The 11,018-nt window shown below is 49.5% G+C and overlaps 1 protein-coding gene across 1 annotated transcript; it reads right to left on the bottom strand.

Annotated features, from left to right (window-relative positions):
* Positions 1-612: 612 nt before the first annotated feature.
* Positions 613-2,062, bottom strand: CEBPE (CCAAT/enhancer binding protein (C/EBP), epsilon). Its single transcript, XM_006835440.1, has 2 exons — positions 1,553-2,062; positions 613-948 (listed from the first exon to the last, which is right to left on the bottom strand). Exons 1-2 carry the CDS (start codon positions 2,060-2,062, stop codon positions 613-615), a joined length of 846 nt encoding a protein of 281 aa, XP_006835503.1.
* Between the last annotated feature and the right edge of the window lie 8,956 nt (positions 2,063-11,018).

The raw sequence follows: 11,018 nt of genomic DNA, 5'->3' as shown, positions 1-11,018 counted from the left end.
TTCAGTTGTAAAAGACCAGGGCCTGAATCAGCAAGCTTGGACATAAGGGACTACTCATATATGGTGCTGGAATCTCCCTGCAAGCCTTTGAGATGCTCTTACTTGTCTTTCTTAGAAAAGCATCCAGAGACTGTTCCAGGGTCTGGGGGTGGAGGGGCTGGATTCAGTTTCCAGAGGACAGAAGTGGACCAGGAATGGGAAGAGCAGAGTAGCAGAGACACAGCCTGGCCATGGGGCAAGCTGTTCCTAGTAACTGTTTGTACAATTGCACATTCATTTGGGCATGGAAAGAAGAGGTATGCAGACCCAGTCACATACATTTCTCGCTCTCAAGTCCCCTATGCCACACATGCAAACATACAGAGGCACACGCACACATGCACACACACAGGCAGGCCCAGGGTACAGCCCCAGCACTGAGTCACAGTGCAATTTTATTCAGCTACAGAATCAGTATGCTGGGCCCACCCTCCCTTTTCATCCCACTGCCATCTGTCCATGGTTTGTATCTCACGCTTGGCCTATGAGGGGCTCTAGGGCCGGAGCAGGAAGGGGTTCCACAGGGTCAAGCTGGCCCAGGATGGCTGATGTCCACAGTCTTGCTAGCTGGGCTCAACTGCAATCCCCCACCCCCTTGATGAGGTTGGCGGCCTCAGGGATCTGGCGGAAGAGGTTGCGAAGCGTGTCCAGTTCCTGGGTGAGCTGCTCCACACGTCTGCGGAGGCTCTCATTCTCTGCCATGTACTCCAGCACCTTCTGCTGTGTCTCCAGAATCCGCCTCTTGGCCTTGTCCCGGCTCTTGCGCACAGCGATGTTGTTGCGTTCCCTCCGTAGCCTGTACTCCAGGCTGTCTTTGTTCACGGCTTTCTTGCCCTTGTGCGAGGTGCCAGCTGGGGAGGGCGCCTTGAGGAGGGGGCTGCAGGGCTGTCCACCAGTGGCCAGAGGGGCCTGAAGGGGAAGGCACAGAGGGATAGAGAGATGAGGGTTGGCAGGGAAGTGGAGTGGAGGCAGGTAGGAACCCCAGCAGCCACAGTGCAGTGGGGTATCAGAGAAATATAGGATTCAGAGCCAGCTGCTATCTCTCAGGTCAAATTAGTCATTGTCCTGAGGACGATGGTAGCCCAAATGTCCAGGGACCAGATGCTTGAAGCTAAAACTCCTTTTCAGGTATTCACTCATGGAAGACACTTTCCCTCAATCTATCTTCAGTCTCCTATTCTATTATCAGCAGGCATTTCTCTTCTAGAAACATGGCAGAGAAACAAGAGGTGGGGGCCTAAATGGAAAGCAGGGAAATCAGGGTGAGTCAGCTTACCACAGAGCTGCAGGACACACTAAGTTCCAGTCACATTATGGGAGTAGGGTGGGAGTGAATTTAAGAGAAGCAAAGTGGGGTCACAGTTGGATAGCAAGCACATAAAGCATTGGGGTGGGTCAATTTCACAGAACAACACCAAACACAGACTCATTAGTGGGAGCTCAAAGTTCCCCCACCCACGCCAGCCTCTCTCCAGTCCCTGGGTGACAGGGAGGAGAATTGACTTGCTCTTACCTTGAGGACGCGCAGGGGCTGACTGGGTGCAGCCAGGGCTGGGGGCAGGTGCATGGCCGTCTGCCCACAGTGTGCCACTTGGTACTGTAGGGGATTATAGCTGCTGCGGCTGGCACCTCGGCTGCCCTCTGGTCCCCGTGGCTCCTCCTTCACAGCCACAGCCCTGGGGTCGTAGCTCCCGGGACTGCTGTAGATGCCAGGGCCCAATGCCTTCCTGTCCGGTCCGAAGGTGTGTGTAGGATAGGCAAAGGGCCGAGGGTCAGGCGGAAGATAGTGGGGGAAAGCAGGGGTTCCTGGGCCCTTAAGGCCTCGGACCTCAGAAGCTGGCTTCACAGCAAAGAGGTCAGAGAGGAGCTGTTCCTCCCCAGACTCGATGTAGGCTGAGAGGTCGATGGAGGCCTCATGCTCACACATGTCTCCCAGGTCCCCAGGCCCTGCTCGGCCCCCTGAGAACTCGAGCGGCTGCTGGCCACTGCGGGGTTCACATTCATAGTAGGTCCCGTGGGACATGGCCGGCCCGCCCCCTTGGCTCCCCGCCCCTGCTGACCTGCTCTTGGGGCACCCCTTGGGATGCTTGGCCTGCCCTCTCTTGAGCTCCCCCTGCCCCAGAGCTGCCCAAGATCTGTCCTCTGCTCTCCCCTGTCACCCACTCCTGTGTGGCTTCTCTTCTCCCTCCTCTGCTCTGCTTCCTTTTCCTTCCTCTGTGGTCAATGCCTCTCCTCTCTTCCTTTTTTCCCCTTTCTCCTTGGGGTGACTAAGGGAGGGGCAGGGTACACCCCAGAGGGAGAGATGCTGGCCTTAGAGGAATGGGGTCCCTGGCCTATTAAGCGTTTGGTGGGCACTCTTTGGTCAGGGTCCAGGCCAGGGTTCTGGAGGTGCCTAGGAGATGCCTCCCCTTCTGTCCGCTGAGCCCAAGGGATTCCAGAGTCCTCACTGGGGACACCTCACTCTAAGCGTCCTTCTTCCTCTGACATCCAAAAAGTTCTGTGCAGTATGATGCCAAGTCAGAGTGATGGAGAAAACCCTCTTCCAGTGCCGACCCCCAGCCTAGCATGAGCTCCTCCCTTGACACGCCTCCTTTGGGCCCCTCAGAGCTGAGCTCCACCTACCCCCAGGGGCAGTCAGTTCCTTTTAAAGCCCCACCTCTCAAGGCATCCTCCTGGGTGCAGGCCAGGGGGTACTGTTTGAGGGGCTCCAGAAGTAGGGATAGGTTCTAGGAACAAGTCATACCCAGGGGCCTATGTTGTGGCTCAGAGCATGCTCATTTGCTAGGTGTTGGCATTCAGTCTGTGCAATAGCCCAAGCGCTGTTTCTAGCCCTGGCTCCCTCAAGCAGCCTGGTACAGAATCCTACTGGCTGCATGCGGCTGAGGTGCTTGCTCAGGACTTGGGCTCTATGTCCCAGACCCAGGCAGGTTGCTGTCTGGAACCAACATCCAAGCTCCTCTGGTAACTCCAGTGCCTCTCTCTTCCAGCTTCCCTGCTCTGTCAGAAGCTCAGTCAGGCATTTGAGTGGACTCTGGGCCTGAAACTCTGCCTCCCGTTTCCTGTGCCCTGGGTTGCCTGGCTCCAGGGTTGCAGGGCTCAGGAGCTCCCTGCAGCTCAGTTTGCTGTCTTTCCTTCTGCCTGGCCGTTGTCTGACCTCCCATGTGGCTTTTTTGGGCCCACTTCCTCTTATGAAGCTTGAGAAGCCTTCTCTTTTGTCATCACCTCTTCCTGGGGGTGATGTCTCAGGGTCTTTAGAAGAAGGCCATAGCCCTGGTCTCTGCACTTCTTGGTCCTGTGCTTGGCCTCTCTTCCCCTCTGCCTCCCTTCTCTTCTGTTTTCTTTTTCTTCTGGAAACTCCCAATTCCCTCCTGTCAGAAGCCCTGCTTTTTAATATGTTGCATTTTATCTCCAAATGGCATTGTGGATCCAGGGTGGGGTGTGTAAGTGTGTGTGTGAGGACACATAGGAATTGTCACTGCCTCAGAAAATGTTGTGGGTGCCCTTGGGATGGGCCAGGAATGACTACAAGCACACCAAGGGCCTGGTTGTGGCGCTGAGTGAGCCACAATGGGGAAAATATAGAGGGGACATGGGTGGCTTTGAATATTTAAATACTCAAATGTAGACAAGGTTGTCTACAAACCATGCAAGCTACCCACCCCTCCAGTTACCATCCTCACCCCTACCTCAGGAGCTTTTTGTGCACTGCTTGAGGTCTGGCCAAATGTGCTTTCTCTAAAAACCCTGACTTGACCTGGGAAACTAACTGTACATGCATCCAGAGACAGATGTCAGGAATCACTTGGGATGATTTCTGCCTTCTCCCTTTTCATAGAACTAGGAGTACTGGTGTGGTGCTGTAGGATAAGCACTAGACCGTAAGGTCTGTTTGAACTGCAAGGTCAGTGGTTCCAGCCCACCATCTGCGCCTCGGAAACTCTATTCTGGGTTCTCAGTGAGTGGGAATTGACTGGATGGCACAACATATGCCAAATAAGGCCAAGAGCAGAGCGCCATCTGTTTAGCTGCAGTTTTTCTATTTACCACTAGGTGGCAATATTTGCACTAAATTCTGGACTTGCAGTGGCTATTGTGCTGGGAAATCAGATGGACAGCAGAGAGCAGCCTCCCACATCCCTGACACACCACAGACCCCCCCTTGGGCAACAGGAAGAAACAGGAGGAAGAGGAAATAATTACCCGTTTTGGGGTTTGCAGTGCAGTTGCCAGGAGAGTGGGTAGGCTGGAAGGATGGGGACCAGACTTTTGTCTCAAGGGAAAATATCACCACCCCCTTACATTGAATTAGTGATAATGGTTAGGCCTTGCGTTTTGTGGTAAGTTATGCTTTTTCAGTCATTGAAACATACACTTTTCCATGCTGACCATTTCCCTGTGACAAATAGTATTTTTATCCCTACCTTATAAATGAAGAAAACAAGGCTGAGTGGCTAAGTTGCCCAAGGTCAAGGTCATACAGGGATGCCTCCTTGATCTTGGTGGAAAGGGCAGTAGGTCCTGGGTTGAAGGGATAGGCAGAAGGGGAGTGTATGACTCAGAAAACCTCCTTCCAGCTCAGTTGTCCCTCGAGTGAGCGGGAGTGGGGACTGAACAGGAGCCGGGAGGCTGCGTGCGTGCGGGAAGGCTGCGTCAGTAGTGACTGAACTGGCCACAAAAGGGAGATGTGCAAATAGAGCTGGCAGGAAATGAGAAAGGCAGCAGCTTTGGCTATGGTGAGATAAGTGGTCTCAGCAATTTACCTCCCAGGCTGGTAGCTGTGATGTTGTCATTGGACTGACATCAGTGTTTCCCAGTAACTGAGGGGTTTAGCTGGAGCAGGCAGCAAACACTCCAGAGCTGTCAGGGCAGGGGAGGATGGTGCTGGACAGGAAGGGGTGATAGAAGTGCCAGCCAACCGCTGAGGATTCTTGGTGTCTGGGGAATTGCTTAGAAGGGGAAAGGAACGGTCCTTTAGCAGGATAATTTTCCCTTTGCCTAGAGAGCCCTGGTGGTGCAATGATTGAGCTCTTGAGTATGTTTAAAGTTGGCGCTTCAAACCCATCAGTGGCTCCTTGAGAGAAAAGGTTGGCAACTGCTTCCGTAAGGGTTAGTGGTGGTGGTAGTTATGCTCTGTGGAGTTGGTTCTGACTCATAGCGAAGCTGTATAAGGCTTCTGAGGCTGAAATCTTTGTTGTTGTTGTTGTTAAGTGCCATTGAGTCGATTCTATTCTGACCTGTAGCGACCCTAAATAGGGTTTCTGAGGAATAGCTGGTGAGCTTGAACCACCGACCTTGTGGTTCAAAGCAACTATGCAGTCCAGCGCATTAACCCAGAGCACCACACCAGCAGAAAGTCCCATCTGTTTCTGGTGGAATGGCTGGTAGATTTGAACTGCTGACCTTGCAGTTAGCAGCCCAACTCATAACTCACTACACTCCTTCCCATAAAAATTATTGTCGTTGTTAAGTGCCATTGAGTCAGTTATAGTGACCTGGTATAGGGTTTCTGACCTTGAGATTCAAACTGACCTTTCAGTTTAGTGCATTATCCTTCAGCACCACATAAAGATTACAACAATCTGTTAGGATTAACTAAAAGAATGCATGTGTTTTAGTGACTTTGTAACCAGCCCCACTCAACAGGCCCCTCCACAAAGCAGGGGTGGATTGTCCAGTAAGCAAAGTAAGCATGTGCTTTTGTTCATTTACTAATTTCTAGTGAATAATTTCATATGGGTTTTACAACCTCTTTGGTGTGAAACTGTTTGCTATGGAAGATGGGATGAAACCCATGTGAAATTGTTCACTTAAGATTAGTAAGCACAAGTAAACTAACGTTTACCTTGTTTATTGGGTACTCCGTCTCTCTCATGGACTGTAACATTTGAAAAGGAGCCGTAGGGTTGGGAGACAGAGACATGCCAGCCATACCATAGCAGACTCTGATGTGGTGAAAACTGTGAAATTGTTCACTACAGAATAGTAAGTAAGCACAAGTAAGTCCTGCTTATCTGCTTACCCTACTGCCACCAAGTCTTTCCCAACGGTGAGGCAACAGTGTGGCAGTGAAATGTCAGAGAGAACTGAGCTCTAGTCCAGCTTCTGGCACTTACCAGCTCGGCGACATTGAGCCCGTTACTTAATCTTCTTTGTAAAATAGTAGTAGTAATGCCTACTTCATACAACTGTTTAATTTTACTTTGAATAACAATGTGCATTAAGCAACTGGTCTTAGTAAACATTTCCTTTCCTTTCTCTCTTCTTCTGACCTCCCTTGAGGTTTTATCTATGTCCCCTTAGCAAACATGTTACCTACTGCTTTGTATTTTGTCTCAATGTGACAAGCATTTTTGAACATTTCTCCCCTGTGCAGACTCTGGGGATAAGTGCCTACCAGAAGCTTGAAACCCATGTGGGGAAGCCCACAAGTAGGTACTTCTCCTACAGAACGGGTATTAGTGAAACCATAAAGGGCACATATAGACCTATGTGTATTTTTGCCGTCTTTCCCTTGGTAGACTCTATGAGGGAAGGACTGGATTCATCTTTTGGACCCCTTCATCTGTGGTGACCATATGTGTATTTTCTGAATTAAAATTACAGAGAGGTAAATTGAGAAAGATGAATATACTTATGGGGACAATGGAAGACCTGTTGGTGCAGTGATTAAGCATTCAGCTGCTAACTGAAAGGTCAGGTTTGTGGTTTGAACCCACTCAGTGTCTCTACCTCTTCAGAAGAAAAGATGTGGCAATCTGCTCCTGAAAAGATTGCAGCCCAGGGAACCCCATGGGGAAGATCTACTCTGTCATACAGGATTGCTACAAGTTAGTATTGACCTGACGGCACACAAAACAACATGGGTACAACAGAACAAAATGTTTGAAAGCTGTGCTGGCTTGGAAATTTCAAAAAATAAGTTTGCTATTCCCTAATGAACTCCTGGTATGGCGCTGTAGGATCAGCACTGGACTTTGAACCACAGGTCGACAGTTCAAATTCACCAGCTGCTCCTCGGAAACCCTATACAGGGTTGCTATGAGTTGGGACTGACTCAACGCCACTTTAACAACAATAACATTCTCTGGGTGGCAGTGAGTTAAATGTTAAATGCTGTTGAGTTGGTTCTGATTCATAGCGACCCAGTATAGAGTTTCTGAAGAGAAGCTGGTGGGTTTGACCTCTGGACTATGTGGTTATTAGTCCAGTGCTTATTCTACAGTGCCACACCAGAGCTCTCAGTATTCCCTTAGCCTATATCAAGTTCTTTGGATCAATGACCACAAAAGGATTAATTATATAACTATACTCATAAATGAATGCATAAACAACTAGGATTTCAGTGACATGTAAATAGTTCCCAATTCCCTAAAGTTAGGCATCTGAAATTCCTAGCATTAAAGTGACAGACAGCATTAAGATAGGGTAAAAACTGGCCTAGATTAAACAAAAATACATGTTACCTAGTAAAAGGCCCACATTTACCTATTTGACCATGTTGAAAAGATCAGCAGGTATTCTTTTAACTAGATAAAGGGTACCCCCCCTCCTCACTAATGACAATTGTTTCCATGGGGTGAGTGAGGACTGGGGAGGGCTGGACTAGCCAGGGAGTTCCTGTATAGTGAAAATGGTTAAGCTCTCAAACAGTAACTGAAAAGCTGGCAGTTTGAACCCAGAGGTGCCTTGGAAGAAAGACCTGGAGATCTATTTCAGAAAGGTCAAAGCCATGAAAACCCTAGTCTACAACACATGGGGTTGCCATTGTCAGAATTAATTCTAGGACAACTGGGTTTTTTACTTTGCCCGAATAAGGCAACATGGAGGAGACCTCTGTCAGTCCAGGGAAGGTGGGGAGGGAAGTGGCGATCCCAAAGGTAGACATGAGGCTTCCAGAACAGACTCTTGCACAAGACTAATGGCTAACCAGTCTTGCCCTTGCTCTTTTGGGAAGGACTGATAACCTGAAGGGACTCTGGGACTTCCAGAAGTTTGGAGATTGAGCTCTTTGAAATTATGTTCCACTCTCTTTTTTTCTTTAAAATTGCTCAAGGCCACACAGCTGCTTAGTGATTGAGTTGGAAATAAGTACTAAGTGTCTGCTCTCCCAGCTGAACAGCCCTGTGGATGGAGGGGCTCCAGCTTTGGTTGGGGAAAATGACAGTCACAAAGCAGGAGTGCAGGAATCTTGGGTTTGTCCCCAGTCCCAGATGGGACTCCCCACCCTCAACTCCTGCCTAGTGTGTGAGCAGTGTTGGCTCTAGAATGAAGCCACCCCAGGACAGGCCACTGGGAGGGCTGCCCACAAAGGGAGGAACACAGAAGCCTCTTATTCCATTAACATTATCTAGAAATTGACCCAGAACACAGGAGGCTTGCTGTCCTTGTCCCTCCTGTAATCATTTGTACCTTTTTCCTTGTCTTCTTCCTCAATCTTTTTATTCTTCCATCTTGAAATCGTCCTCTCAAATGGCTTTGTATCACTGAATGAACCAAGCTTCATACCTGTTAATACCTTATGTGTCTTTTTCCTTGGTGCTCCCCAGCCTCACCACACAGTTCCTCCCACCCAGCCTCTTGGACCCTGCCATGTGTGTTCTTAACTCCCTTTCTTCACAGGCTCAGTGGACCAGACCTCTGGGTAATCACCCCTGCTTTGGTCTCCCTTGGCACTGTCTCTACCTTGCCCATATTCCCACCTTGGGTAGTGATGAATTTTTCTTCCCAGCTAGTTTGTAGCTCCTGGTGTGGCACTGTAGGATAAGCACTGGACCACAAAGTCAGTTTGAATTGCAAGATCGGCAGTTCAAACTCACTAGCCTCTCCTCGGAAACCCTGTATAGGGTTGCTATGAGTTGGAACCAACTCGACAGCACTTAAGAACAAATACAGTGTACAGAGTAGGAAATTAATGATACTTTGTCACTCCACAGAAGAAATCGAGTGTTTTTGATTCAAAGTGTGAGGTCACTGCTTGAGTGCTCGGCTACAAGTTCTTGGGACAGCACAACACACAACATTGAGGAATGTGAGAGTCTTTAGGAATGCCATCCTAGAAGGAGCTTGGCAACAAACTACTTCCTAAAGCACAAAATGTCTGGTGACTGTTTCTCAGAAAGCACCACCAAATACTTCATTTCCATTTAAAATTTTATTACATCAAAAGAAAAAAACAAACCCTCCACAAAACCAAGAGAACTCTAAAATCCAAACCAATTCAAAGACAGACCATTATCTTATCCCACCAAAACAAAACGTACATTAAAAAAATCCTAAAGAAATAGAAATACCAGCCTTAAAAATATTTATCCAAAAAGTAAGGCATCCACTTTACAAAAAACAATAATTGGAGGGGAGGAGGTTGGAGGAATGAGAAGAAAGGGAACAATAGGATGGTACCCTGACCCTCCACGGCCAACTCCAGCTCACCTGGTGTCCACTCTGAAGGGGCCAAAATTCAGACCAAACCTAGCACCTCACCCACAGTGGGCCAGGCAAATTGGAAGGGAAGCTGGGAGATCAAACCCAGGCCAAGAAGGGCTTGCTGGGTAGTTTATTTTAAGCAGATGGGATGAGGAATCAATGGGAATCCTGCTTTGGGATAAAAGGATCCCAAGTCCTTAGCACACGAGGCGTTACTGGGGAGTCTACCTGTCTCAGGAACACAGACAGATGCAGTGCAATGTCTGCCTGCAGGGCAGTAGGAAGTCTGTCCATTCTGTGACTGCTCTATCATCCTGCTGTGAGACTGTCCAAAGACAGGAGGGTGAGACTGCAAAGGAGGAAAGTGTTACTGGAATAGGAGGAGGGGGTAGGAACTGGCCTTCAGAAAATACTCTCTCCCCAGTTTCTGAGGTTATGGAAATAAGCATATCTGAGAAGGTAGGCAAGTGGCCCACACCCACCCCAGAAAAGGCATTTAATACCAGGTCTGTCCTGAGGATTAGAAATAAGGGAGAGTTTTTAGGCCCGGTTTTTGGATGGGAGGTGACTTAAGGCTGATTTGGCTCCAAGTTCATGCCCAAAGGGCTTGGGGATCCTTCACACCCAGTCATAGAGCCAAGGTCCAGAGGAGGAAAAGGGCATGACCAAGGGTGGCTGGCAGCACTGGCTCTGTGGGTGTGTTGGGGGCGTAGCTGTAAGGATAATAGGGTAACTGCTCCTTCCTGTCTGTGGGTGTGGGTGTGGGGCAGGAAGAGGAGCTGAGCCATTTTGTTAATAGGGGAGAAATGTCTACCACACGGAAAATAAGCAGCTTTCTGGCTTCAGGAAGCTTTGGCACCAAGTTGGGGGCAGGATGCAGGAGGTAGGGGCAGGGCTAGGTTCCTGCAAGTTGAGCCTTTCCCAATGTGTTCCACAGGCCTGGCAAGGCGTTTCGGGGAGGGCGCAGCTCTCCTTGTTGGTCCTTAGCTCAGTGGGGAGGTGGCGTCCTGAAAGGAACCTTAATTTGGACAGGGAGCCCAGGCTAGGGTGTATGAGTAGAAGAGTGGTGGTGGGGTGGTGGTGGTGGTGGGGATGGGGGAGAGGGCAGAGGGAAGCAGCCCCTCAGATTTCTTGGGTCCCAGGTATTCTCCAGTTGACTGATGGTTACAACCAGCTCATTGTTACTGCCCCTCCTCTCTTAGTTGAGACCTTCGCTTGAACTTAGGAATGGAATGATTTCTGAGGCAATGGAGGGTGTGTGTTTGTGTGCCTGGAAGAGAGGGCTCTTCAGGGCTCTGTTGGCATCTCCACTCCCCTCTAACACCTCAGAGCATGGGCAGTCCTGGTGTAGGGATCTGGGGGTGAGGCTGGTTCTTTGCATCCAAATGTCAGTGCTTTGTTTACAATTTCTCACCACCCATATCCAGGTCCTGCCCCTGTCTGACAGGAGTGTGTGTGTATTAGGGGTTGTGAGGGAACCCCAGACAGGGAAGTAGGGCAGAAAGTGGGGAAAAGAAGGGAGGAGTCAGTTGAGTGGGGTGTAGTGGTCCTCAGGC

This window comes from Chrysochloris asiatica, unplaced genomic scaffold, assembly GCF_000296735.1.
Source record: "Chrysochloris asiatica unplaced genomic scaffold, ChrAsi1.0 scaffold00017, whole genome shotgun sequence".
Classification (NCBI taxonomy): Eukaryota; Metazoa; Chordata; class Mammalia; order Afrosoricida; family Chrysochloridae; genus Chrysochloris; species Chrysochloris asiatica.
This window is presented reverse-complemented; position numbering and strand designations above follow the sequence as displayed.

Bases quoted from the DNA above. Each gene is read 5' to 3' on its own strand.
- CEBPE (XM_006835440.1), bottom strand. From the start codon at position 2,062: ATGTCCCACGGGACCTACTATGAATGTGAACCCCGCAGTGGCCAGCAG. The intron at 949-1,552 runs GTAAGAGCAAGT...CTTCCCCTTCAG, and splicing joins AGCCCCTGCGCGTCCTCAAG to GCCCCTCTGGCCACTGGTGG.